The sequence below is a fragment of the Diabrotica virgifera genome, chromosome 5, assembly GCF_917563875.1.
Source record: "Diabrotica virgifera virgifera chromosome 5, PGI_DIABVI_V3a".
Taxonomy (NCBI): domain Eukaryota; kingdom Metazoa; phylum Arthropoda; class Insecta; order Coleoptera; family Chrysomelidae; genus Diabrotica; species Diabrotica virgifera.
The window spans coordinates 60,157,061-60,170,827 of record NC_065447.1 but is presented as its reverse complement, the minus strand read 5'-3'; the positions used below and the strand labels follow the sequence as shown (position 1 = coordinate 60,170,827).

Below are 13,767 nucleotides of genomic sequence, written 5' to 3'. Positions count from 1 at the left end.
AAACGAAAACTAGAAACGTCTTATATTTCAATTCAATCAGAGAGTGTCATAAACACCCTACCCGGTTTCAAGCTCCTAAGCTATCATCAGAGAGCGTATAAATGACTTATCTGAATGAACTAAAACAAATCCGACTGCTAGTACCGATACACAACAAAATAACACGAAACGGGTGCCGTGGCGGTACCCGTATCGTGCAGCATTGGTCCGGAATTTGGCTTAATGGATTGTATTGGAAAAATTTACAAATTAATCTTTAATTTCTAGTTCAATGTAGACTGGTACGGAATCAATTTTAACTAAAAAATGATTTCTTAGAAGTGATAAGAAAAATTATATATCTTCAAAATCTTTGAAACGATTTTCAAATTCTGTCAACGAATTACAAAGCTTTTCTTTATAAATTTTAAACTTATTTTCTCGTACATTATTTAATGATTTTAATTAGGGAAATTATTGAACTAATTCTTTCTTTTTTATATGATCAATGAATAGTTTTGAATAGTTTGAGTTTCATTTTAAAAGTTTCATTTTGCGTTCAAAACTTATAAATTTAGCAAATGTGTCGCATTTTTTCATATCTAAAAATAAAGCAATGTCCTCCCCTAACTCACAGCACCTTTTAAGAACCTTCTCTATATTTAATAAGACATCGGTATGTTTTGTCTCTAACTCTTCCAAATATGCTATGAATGCACGATGATTTAATCCTCTTGAACGAATAAAATTAACTACATTAGTTGTAATTGAAATGACGTTGTCTACTTAGAAATCATTTTTGAACAATACCTGCTGATGGATTATGCATTGAAAAAGTAGGTAATAAAATCATGTTCAGGAAATTGTTCATAAACGTAATCTTGAAGTTTTCTCAATATTACAATATTGACTCCTCTTAAATTTGGTGCTCCGTCAATTGTTACACATACTAGGTAGTTACGGGTTAATTACGGGAAACTTTGTGGGAAAATCACCCGCTGCGAAAGTGTTAATTAATAGCTGCATTATCTATATAATTATTAATATTAGCGATAATTAAACAAAAAAATCTTTAAATGAAAATAATTCACTTTTTTCCGAGGGCCGCAAAAAATGTCTAAAGGGCCGCATGCGGCCCGCGGGCCGCACTTTGCCCACCCCTGATCTAGACCATATTCTTCTACAGTGTCCAATAAAAATATCCAAGCAGTTTAATCTGAGAACCGAACTTATAAAATTAGGAGTACCTACCAAAGAACCCCAATGTTCAAAATATGTTGCAACATCTTACTCATGAACAACTACAGGCAGTGATTATTTATTTAAGTATTAACAAAATGAATTTATGAATTTAAAATACTTCGACCCGCACTTACATCCTCCAATATTCCCCTGGTTACTTGGTAAATTAAGGTAACATTATTTTTCAGTGTTGCAGCATTGCTTAGCCCGACCGCACATCAAAGAAACATGAAACGTAAATTACGTTTCATGGAAATAAACCACTGCTAAACAAATACACGTCCGGCCATTTATGAAACTCTCCGAAAATAAAAATGTGTCATGAGCATGAATCACACTCGTTTCATTGGTAGGCGGACTTTGAGATTTGTTTAGCAGTGTTTTAGTTTCATGAAACATGTTTTTCGTTTCATGTTTCATGTTTTTCGTTTCATGTTTCTTTGGTGTGCGGCTTGGCTTATTAGAGCAAGACGAGCTGCAATACAATCAAATATACTGGCAGATACACAAGTATGCAAGCCAAGAAAGAGAGTAAGAAGAACCACCATTTTGAAGTTTTTTTAATGTTCTGAAAAATTAAATTTTGTAATTTTATGTTAACTATTTAGCTTCCTAATTGGTTGCAAAAAACCGAAAAAACCGCGATTTTTGCAATACATTGTTAATAATTAAAAACAGCTCCGAACTCCATGCAGGAAAGCGGTAGGTTTTCTTTCTATATTTCTTTTCTATAGATACCTGGATTATTCAGAGTCCAGGGAAACATTTAATATTCCTGGAATATTATGTCATCATCATCCAACCAATTTACGTCCACTGCTGGACATAGGTCTATAGGTCTCCCCCAATTGTTTCCACACTTCACGGTTTTGTGCTGATTTTTGCCAGTTTTTACTAATCCGCCTGATATCATCTGTCCATCGTGTAGGCGGCCTTCCTCTACTTCGTTTATCTTCTCTTGGTCTCCACTCCATCAGCATTCGTGCCCATCTTGAATCTTTCAGCCTGGCGACGTGTCCTGCCCAGTTCCATTTGAGCCTGGTGATACGTTCTACAACATCTGCGATACCGGTTGTTTGTCTGAGATCTTCATTTCTTATTTTATCCCGTAGAGTTACGCCCAGCATGGATCTTTCCATGCGCCTTTGAGCAACCCGCATTTTCGACGCTGTTGCCTTGGTTAGAGTCAGTGTCTCTGCTCCATATGTCATTACCGGTAGCACACATTGGTCAAACACTTGTCTTTTTAAACCGATCGGTATACTGCTCCTAAATATGTCTCTCAGAGCTCCGTAGGCTGCCCAAGCAAGAGTTAATCTTCTTTTTATTTCGCATGTTTGGTTATCTCTGCCAATTCTAATTTCATGACCCAAGTAAATGTACTTTTCCACTAGTTCTACTTCTTGTTCGCGTATAATCAGCTGTCCGCTAGGAATCAGATTAGTCATAAATTTAGTTAGTATATTATGAAGGAATAGTTAGTATATTAGGAATATTATGTACTTTATATTTAATATTTATAATTATTATCAATGTAATCTCAATCTATGGATCATCAATACAAATGCATCATATTTATTATCTTTACGTCCAATTTTGTTGATGCAAAAATTGGTGGTGTAAATAGTAAAATATTTAGAATATAAAAAAGTATTACTGTACACATAAAAAGAATAAACCGAGTTCAACATGTCATTAAAAAAATATATATAAAATTAATAGTTAATTTTAACATTAAATAGATATGACAGAGAAATATATATTGTATACTTTCGTTCTACCCTTCCTTTTACCCTCTCAGTATGTCGGATACATAATAGGTCTGGATCCCGCGTATGAAAAAAAAGTTGATTAATAGCAAGCTGAAAATTTGTTAATAGCTTAAGGGTGTCTAGTCGGACACTGTAACAGGGGCAGTTTTAATTCTTTAACAGGTTAAAAATTTGGAACGGTCAGACCACGAGAACGGCACATTTATTTTGTCCGACAGAACAGACTTAAACTCTCCGAACAGAGATTAAACTCTCATGCAAAAATCAGACTGCTATTTATCACCTGTCATAATTCCTGTCATTTGGCATATTCTTCATGTTCCACTCATTAAAACGCCCATTTGGTGATAAATAGTCTGATTTTGCATGAGAGATGTTCGGAGAGTTTAAGTCTGTTCTGTCGGACAAAATACATGTGCCGTTTTCCTGGTCTGACCGTTCCAAATTGTTAACCTGTTCCACAATTAAAGCTTCCCCTGTTCCAGTGTTCCCATATATCAAAGTTTGTCCGACTAGACACCCTTAAACTATTAACAAATTTTCAGCTTGCTATTAATCAACTTTTTTTTCAGATGCGGGATCCAGACCTATAAGAAATACATAATGTATGGGTATAGAAATATTATAAAGGCTCTTGGCTATATTATATATGGGATTTAGTCATAGGTAATTGATTGTAACAAAAATAACATTTTTAATGAACGTTTGAAGTTGCTATTATCACTACGGATATTGTTTAAGATAAATAATTCTAAACATTCTACGAAAAAGTGTAAACTACAAGTTGTTAATAGGTTATGTTTTTTTTTAATTGATAATTACCTTACTTGGCCTTGATCATGTAGGTAATAGTTTTGGTAAGGTTTTGGTTGAAAGAAAAATCTGAGTGTGATGTTTTTACCCTCGTTTTTTAACTGTTTTTAACTGTTTTACGTGATAATGGTGTCTATATTTAACAGTGATCCTTCGGCATTTTGCTGTCATCCTAAAGAAACCTTAGTGCCTTGCTATATTTGCCAGTCATTGTTTGTATTTTGGGAAAATTCATTCACGGATTTTTTTAAATATTTTTCCCATAAATCTAAGATCTCATTGAATAATATGTACTAGGAATTGTAATTAACAAAAAAAAAAAGGAAAAACATTTTGCTATTTGGGTGGTTCGCCAAAATAAGCGGCATATTGTGTAACTCGCTTTTTTCTTAAGTCCTTTACATACTGTGTTTAAAATTATGTTGCCAAAATTAAGTCATACAATAGATGAATGTACGCCACTTAACATTAATTTTAAAATAAATATTTTTACAAGCATTTTATGCAATTTTAATGTCAAAATATCAACTCCGAGGCTGTAACCCATCTTGTTTTTTGATCTGTTTTATAGTATTACACACTGAAAAGTTACAAAGGTGCAGATTATTTTATCAATAATTAATTAAAAACCCAATGTAATTTAAAACTGTCAAATTAATAACTTTGATTTTTAAAATAAAACCATAAAAATCTACTACTAAAAACTGTAACCAACTTTGTGCATCAACACCGAGGCTTCATGAAAATATATGAAAATTTAGGCCAAACTGCACTATACTGTATTGCAGGCAGCTTGACAAGAGAGGAACGCTACAGTCTAACCCAAATTGTGGAAGAAAGTGGACGAACATGATATCGTTAAGCGATAGAAATTTTATCAAGGTATCTTCTAAGCGTATGGTTTTATACAGTCAACACCGAAGCCTTCGTAAAAACTTAATTTTGCTAATTTTTTTAATATGTTTTTCTTTTAAGTATGCGCTATAAAGTTTTTTGACACCCCATAAATAAAGCAGAATTATTTTTAAAATTTGTAGGAAGTAGAATTAAAAATGTATGAAATCATCAACACCGAAGCCATCAACTTTGAAGCCCAGTCGTGCCTCGGAGTTGACGAACGTGCCTCGGAGTTGTTGAAATTATATGAGTGGTCATTCTTAAACTAAAAAAATACAAAAGACTAAGTTTTCACTCTAATGGCATATAACATATCCCACCAGAATGACAACAATGAAAACAATTTTCATTCTGGTGGGATATGTTATATGCCATTAGAGTGAAAACTTAGTCTTTTGCTAGCAGTTGCCGCTAGGGCATCTATGCCATTTCGTTCGTTGCAATTCGGTACTGCACGCTGGGGTTTGTTTTGGTTGGATCAGGGAGAGCAGCATATGTGCCTCCTGATGAGAGACTAATAAGTTTCGAAACCGGTAGAGGTGCTTGCAGCACTCTCTGATTGGACTGGAATATGGTTCGGCTGTATTTTCGTTTTGCAACGAAATTGAAAATGGTTATTCATTTTTGTTTTAAATACAATTTAAATTTAGTCTGATATAGAAAAAGGGTTACTGGGTAAGCTCTCAAAATGTTTCGGTCGGTTTGGTAATATTACCTTCTTTTTATAGAAAATGGCTCGTATACACTGGAGTACGACGGAAAAATGAAGGCGAAAACCCCCAAAATCGTTAAATAAAGATTGTATTTTAAATACTTTAAGAAAGTAATATTTTATGCAGCTATGCTCATTTCTGTAAGAATATACCATTTTCGGTAGTCTTCTCTAATGTTAATAAAAGAGACATCTGTCTATGTAGGCACATTATGTGAAAACATGGAGCTCATGTGTGGAAGCGGATAACAAATCATTATGTTGCGCAGAAAAGTCTGAAGAATGTATAGAAAGGAAATGTCAAGATTGTGTTCAAAAGCAGATTAGATTTTTGAAGTTTAACGGACAAGACACGGCTACATATTGGAAAGTTTTGTCAACACGAAGGCCGGTCTAAATCAACTCCGACGCAATTGATATTTTATCTATTTTTCATGTTTTTCTGTAGTAGTTTATATCAAAATGGAAGTGTTTTGTATAGTTTTATTACATACCAATTTTTATTTAATTGTTACGATCATAAATTTCAATTAACAGAGAATTACGTCAACACCGTGGACACTTAGTCAACTCCGAAGTCACATTTCCATTTTTCGGACAATGTTTAAAAATGATCTCTGCTGGTATCATGGGTAAGTTGAATACCTCATTTTATAAAAAATATTTAAAAATGAACTAATTCTAAACAATGTTTTAAATTAAATTTCTCTACCTCGAAATTGCCGTCTATTTTAGCGAATCACCCATTTAACAGTGATCCTTCGGCATTTTGCTGTCATCCTAAAGAAACCTTAGTCTGTATACACCGTTCTTAGGCGTCAACGCCCTTCGGTAGGGATCTATGGAGGAGTATCACCAAGCCGCAAGCCCTTATCCCTTGCCGTACTGCTCCTCCATAGGCCGATCCGACGCCAGTTTATCCGGACCAAGCCGTAGACTCTATTGAGTTTTATACTACGGCGTTGGCCTTTTATAAATTTCATGACCTAGCTGAGGCTCGAACCAGCGACCGCAAATCGCAAATCCACTAAACTTGTCGATAGACTGAGCCCCAGCCAACTGGACCGTCAAGAAACCTTAGTGCCTAGCTATATTTACCAGTCATTGTTTGCATTTTGGGAAAATTCATTCACGGATATTTTTAAATATTTTTCCCATAAATCTAAGATCACATTGAATAATATGTACTAGGAGTTGTACTTAACAAAAAAAAAAAGGAAAAACATTTTGCTATTTATATATAGGTAGTAATAACACCGGTTTATAGCATCCTGCGCCTTCCGGACCCTATTTTTCAGCCACGTCGATCTGTCCAATCTTCTGGCCGTAGATCCCTCTCAGACATTTCTTTCTGGATTCCACTTATCCAGGTAGTTTCCGATCTGCCCTTTTACCTGTTGTTTCTTTCTTGGGGTTGTCATTTCATTAACAGCTTTGAGAGTCGATATTCCTCCATTCTTAGTACATGGCCATACCAACAAAGTTGTGTTTTTTATTTCTTCTATTATGTTTGTTTTCCTAACGTATGGTCCTAAAGTTTTGGGAAAAATTTCACCTGGTCTGATTGAGAAGCAAAATGCATTTAACAAAGAAGGCCATGGAATTGAAATGTCATCAGTTATTAACATTTAATAAACAAAGCAGAATATTTTGGTTTGTGCTCTGCAAAATGTCTTATAAAATTGATATTCGTCGAGGTGTTTATAATATGGTTGGGCGAATGTCGAAACGAGATATTGTTAATATTTATCGAGATCAAAACAAATCAAAGCAAATCGACAATTTATCGCACAATCAGAGAATGTGTAGAAGGGATACCATGTGCTAACTTGCGTAAAAGTGGCCGACCGCGGATTTTGAACCATATAAGAGAGGCAAGACTAATTGAAGCAGCTAAGAACAAAATTGGGGTCTCACAGCGAAAACTGGCCAGAAGATTTCATGTTGGAAAGACTACAGTATGCAGGACCCTATCGAGTAACAATATTATCTACCGGAAAAGAAGGAAAGCTCCAAAATACACAGAGGATCAATTAGAGAGAATTCCGAGACGTTGCCTCGCGTTAAGGCGAGTGCATTTCGTCAACAAGTTGATCGTGATGGACGATGAAAAATATTTTACTTTGTCCAACTCTGAGATGAAGGGTAACGATGGGTTTTACACGAACAATTACGAAAATGTACCTGATGAAATAAAATTCAAAAGTAAGAAAAAATTTGAGGACAAAATTTTGGTATGGTGTGCAATTTCTGAGGCTGGCTTTATCTCACAGCCCTACATTGGTGTTGTTCGAGGCGAAGCCTTAAACGCAAATATTTATATTCAAAGATGTCTCTCTAAATTGCTTCAGTTTGTGAACACACATCATGCAAATGATCAAATAGTCTTTTGGCCAGATCTTGCTTTATGTCATTACGCGAGGATCACAAGGGACTGGTACGAAACTAACAACATTACCTTTGTACCGAAAGCAGACAATCCCCCCAACCTACCTCAGGCTCGTCCAATTGAAGAGTTCTGAGCAATATTAAGTCGGAAAGTCTATAATAACGGATGGGAAGCACAAAATCAGGAACAGTTAAGACGCCGCATATATAAAAAAATTAGAGAAATTGACGTCGAGGTCGTCCAAAGGATGATGCAACGTGTCAGGGGAATTATTAGGCAAATCGAAAATAATGGTCCCTTGTCTGTCATTTGAATTTTGATTTATAATAAGGATAGTTAAGTTAAATTGTTGAATAATTTAATAAAAATATAAGATTATTGTGGTCAGAGTTATATGCTTTTGAAATTTTTCCCAAAACTTTAGGACCATACGTTATTCATAATATCTCGTACTCGTTCATTCATTATGTGTGAGACTCTAGAGATGCAGTTCGATCTTCGCCAGAAGTCCATTTCTAGTACAAACAACTTATGTCCTGTTCGTTTATTCAGTTGCCATGTTTCACATCCATACAGTAACAGTACCACACTTTTAAATATATGCTATTATATAGCTGTTTCCTTTTAGTTTGATATGGTTTTTGAGTAAAATAGTGAATTCAAAGCTCTTATTACTTTCTTTCATTTCATAATTCCTTCCTCTATTTCGAATTCTGTTCTTCCACTTTGTTGTGTAATGTTGTCCAATATATAAATAATTAGAGCTTGGCTCGAAGACCATATCATCTTCTAGTTGTAACTCATTTTTCTCTCCTATACACATATATTTGGTTTTCTCTATATTGACGTACAGGCCCCATTTTTTGTATTCTCGGAACAGGCGGTTTGTCATATTTTTTTGTTTCACAAGCTTCACAGATTTTGCTACTTAAAATGTTAAATTGTCACCGAAATCTACATCACCGTCACAAAGATCTTCCTCATATTATTTGTAAAACCATACCAAACACGAGCAAACTACACCTTTGAGCACCAAATATCGATGCAATGTCTTTTGATTATTCATTTGGTATTGTCATAATAAACATATTTTACATAAAAACCCTTCACAGTTTGAAAAAAATTAAAATAAAATACTTAGTTAAAAATTAGATTATGCTCTATCCTCTTTATAAAACAAACTGCGAATGCAGAGCAGTAAGAAAATTTGACAGAAACTATTTGAGAAACATTTTTAAGCTTACCTGTACCCTAGCTTCTGTTAAATCTATTTTCATTGCTATTTCTTCTCTAGTATAAATATCAGGATAGTGCGTTTCTTGGAAAGCTCTTTCCAATTCTTTTAGTTGGGCGGAGGTGAATGTGGTTCGGATTCTTCTCTGTTTCCTCTTTTCCGTAAGGACTCCATCATGGCCAGGATATACTTTGTAAGGAAGACCACCTGAAAGAAATATATTTTTAGTTTATTAGAACAATTATTGCATTTTAAAAAATTAATTGTATTAAAATACAAAAAGTGTACTCCAGAGTTTCATAGTTCAGAGAAATAAGGGAAAAAAATATCATGTTGGTGTCACAACCCTCTCCAGGCCGAAAACATTTTTTTTGAGTAGTATGGACATCTATAATAATAACCTATATGTTTCCTGCGGCCGATTTTGATGATATACATAGTTATAAACAAATAAAGATCAAAAAACGGTAAATTTTCGCTTTTTTCGTCTATTGCCAAAAAGATTCAGATGCATTGCATCTGAAATTTTACACCACCTTAAAATTTGCATAAATCAAGACTGTTTTGAATTCAATAATCAAATATACACAAACAACAGTGCAGGACTTATTATGGGTAATCCTCTAAGCCCATTACTATCAGATATATTTATGAACCAACTTGAAACAACAATTTCTAAACATCCCGTATTTAAACAGTTCTTATATTGGTGGAGATACGTGGATGATATACTAGTATGCTTTACAGCAGGGGTTCCCAAACTTTTTTGTACCACGCCCCCTTTTGTTGAAATGAAAGCTTCTCGCGCCCCCCCTCCTTTACAATAAATTGTATGCGTCTAAATAGAAACAAAACAAAAACAAACAAGTATTAGCTTAAAAACAAAACATTTATTTATTCTGTCATAAGATACAACAATTTCAGTTTCAATAAAATACAAAAATTATTAATAAAAGAAAAATAGATTAGGTTGGTTAGTGAGATGGATGTGCTTGCATTTTATTTACTAGTATGCCTATTCGTGGCTGAGTTTTAGTAAATGCACAGCACAAGTCACTAGGCAACATCAAGTTTATTCCGATATGTACTTTGTTTTAATTATCACAAGTGTTGAAAATCGCACAAATAGTTACTTGAAAAAAGCAAATATAAATGAAGAGCTTCCCGTGATACACTAAGATACACTTTGAAATATTTTAACCAAAATGAAGGTTTGTCCATTATAACAAAATATTTGGCAGAGGAATCATGCAAAAAATCATTTGGATTTATTTGCAAAGCATCTTCTTGAAGTGATTCAGGCAGGGAGTCTATGTTGACATGGAATCGATCAGTTGACCTTCTGTAAATAAAAGTGTCACAAGTATTTGGGAAGTATTTCTGGAGTTGACTCCAGATACTACTCCAAAGTTGAGTAACTAAGCCTCCATCACAATGAGTAACTACTATATTTGAGTCTCCACCCTGCAGTTTTAGGTTAAGGCTGTTCAACGAGTCAAAAATGTCTGACAAATAAGCCAATATTACTTGGTACAATGTTTTTGAAGGCCATGTTTAGCTCATTTTGCTTTTGATGTTCCCAGATGATTACTTCAGCTCAAAGGTCAAATAATCTTGCCAAAATGTTTCCTTTTGAGAGCCATCGTACTTCTGTATGAAGAAGCAGTGTTTTGTGATCACTTTCTAAATCTTCACAAAGAGTTTTAAACAGTCGAGTATTCAACGCACTGTTTTTTTTTTATGTACTTCACTACTTTAATACATAACTTTAAGACAGCCCATAAGTTCATTTGGAAGGGTTTTTGCTGCCAAGCCTTGTCGATGTATAAAACAATGTATCCCAACCACATCAGCATTTTTCTCTATTACTAATTGAAAATAGCCTGAGCGAAAACCAAGCATTGAAGGTGCGCCATCTGTACATAAACTGATCAGTTTTTGCCAAGAGAGTTCATGTTTGTCCAAAAACTCTCACACTGCTTTCATAACATAAACAGCTTTTGTCGTGTTCTGCAGTCTCCAACTCGGTAGAAAAAAGTAGCTCGTCTTTTATTCTTTCGTTTTGAATATACCGAACATAAACAATTAACTGATAACATTGTGCTATGTCATTACTCTCGTCTAGGAGAATAGCAAAGAATGGCGATTATTTTACTACATCAACTACCCGGTTTTAGTGATGAGAGAGACTGGTCTTGATCTTGCGGTCTTGGTCTTGGTTTTGCAGCAAGACCAAGACCAAGACCAAGACCGCCTTTTGGTTGCAAGACCAAGACCAAGACCAAGCTTGCAAGAACAAGACCAAGACCAAGACCGAACCTTGCAAGACCATGCAAGACCAAGACCAACCTGCAAGACTCTTGCACTTTCTTGAGAAAAATTGGTTTTTATTATTTAACTTTATTTTTTAGTTCAATAATATATACTGACATTGTAAGAAACCTTAAACAATATCGAATTTTTAAAATACATAATATTTTGGATATATTTTTAAGTCGTTTTGATTAAGTCAAACGGTTTTCATTTTCTCAACCTTCAAAGTGTAGAGAAGGCAAGTTTTCAAACGGCGACAGTTCAAGGACAACTGAAATTACTTGTAAGACCAAAAAATGTAATTATAGATAGGGTAATCCATTAAAAAAAAATGCAATTGAAAACGGTTTTTATGTACCAGTAGTTTTCGCTTTTTTGTCTAATAAAATTACTGACACTTATTTCAATTTTTTTCGCATAATCGAGGAAAAATGTAGGTCGTCAAATTTAAAATGAATACAAAAAATATCATAATAGATTTTGAAAAGGGATTCACAATGCTGTGAGAGCATTGTGGCCTGAATAAAGAATAACTGGTTGTCGATTGTAATGTGTCAAGCTTGGTATCGCAAAATCCAAAGCTTAGGTTCAGTTTCTGAATATAATGACAAAAATTCCGATACTGGGAAATTTTTAAAATTATTTTTTGGATTAATTTTTTACAATCAACGAAAGTTGGAAGTTGAATTATTTGTGAAAATCCCGGATGACAAACGTGTAAAGAATTTTACTGATTTCATAGTTGAAAACTATTTGGAAGAATCTAGGTTTTCCCCAGAAAGGGCCAGCCAGTAGTACAAATAGTATGTGCCGCACTTGAAATGCATGCGTATCATTTCAGTGTGTTTTAAATTCTAGTTTTTACTACCCACATCCGAATATTTTCAACTTTTTAAATGTCATAATGGGTATTCAATCCAAAAATATGTGAAAATAAAAAGTGCGAATAACTCGTGTTACGAGAGCAATGTAGTTTAAATAAAATTAAAGAACTGCAAGATAACAAATTACAGAATTAAGCGTTTATAACTCCCCATTAGGTTTAGTTATTATGTTATAGTATTAGGTCTATAAATAGGTATGGTAAATATGTACGTATTTACTAAAAATATGTTTTAGTTAGTTTATAAAAAAAGTTAATTTTATTAAATAATGATTAAATAGAGTAAAAAATATTTGATTTTGGTGTTCTCTTAAAAAAACTAAATTTATGCTCTTAAATTTGACCCTCGTAGGATAAATATTACAGTGTTCGAGTGAAAGGAGCAGATCATTATCTGTTAACAACTATAAACCGTTTATCCCTTTTCGTAAAATTCGTGAATTGAAGGTCCCCGACCATTTGTGGCACTTTTAGGCCGATGCCACATTATGCGTTTTGACCGGATTCGGTGAAAACGCATCCGTTTCCAACGCAACCGGACCGACCTGTCACACTATGCGTTTAGTCTGGTGTAGTTTGTAAGCGCGTACCGATGACCCAAAACGCATCCGTTTCCAACGCAACCGGACCGATCTGTCACACTATGCGTTTTCACCGGATGCGGCGGAAATGCATCCGGTCAAAACGTATATTCTGACATCGGCCTTAAGAAGCTCTTTTTCTTTAACATTTTATTAAAATACAGGGGCAATAAACAATAATCCAGACTCAAGACGTGGTCTGAAGGCAGGCGGCAGGTATCGACAGCATGCAAAACACAACGTGGCACAACCGAAGGCCGGCAATTGCAACAAGGGTTGTAAATGCAGGTTTTTCCTACTGATAAACATTACCATTATAAAAATATACTCTAATCTCTTTATATAGAGAGAAATAATTAGGTCAGGTGAATGTATAATGTTAAAATTGGTATCCGTTTGAAACTACATTCTACATTTTGTTAAAATTTTAAAGCAAAAAATATAGTTTCATTCTTCACATCTTTATTTATTTCAATGTACATTTTATTCGAAATTGTTTGGTTCAAATTATTACTACCAAAAAAGCAAGACCAGCAAGACTCTTGCAGCAAGATCAAGACCAAGAACAAGACCGGCTAGTGCAAGACCAAGACCAAGACCAAGACTGCCTTTTAGCTGCAAGACCAAGACCAAGACCAAGCTTGCAAGAACAAGACCAAGACCAAGACTAGCCTGGTCTTGGTCTTGTTCTTGTTTTGCTCATCACTACCCGGTTTTGTATGCCTTCGGTCCATCATCAATGCGGCGTTTCACAGTGTTGTCAAAAAGAGGTATTTGAGATAACTTTTGCTTACTCTGCGTTACCAGACACAGTTAAAAACGGGCTCCCCACTCTCGGCGAAGTTACTTCGCCAAAGTTGACCGAAGTCCGAAGTACCCTCTCTACACACTCGTTCGAAGTGCGATACCGACAAAGAACGGTGTGATACCGACAAAGATTCCTTTGACCAGA

General features: G+C 34.7%; 1 protein-coding gene across 1 annotated transcript in view; it reads right to left on the bottom strand.

Annotated features, from left to right (window-relative positions):
* Positions 1-9,021: 9,021 nt before the first annotated feature.
* The window catches only part of LOC114330801 (paired mesoderm homeobox protein 2B-like), a 74,375-nt gene continuing 69,629 nt past the window's right edge, over positions 9,022-13,767 (bottom strand). Inside the window, exon 2 of the mRNA XM_028280211.2 lies at positions 9,022-9,245. Coding sequence (XP_028136012.1) covers positions 9,022-9,245 — 224 coding nt within the window. The remainder of the gene's footprint in view (positions 9,246-13,767) is intronic.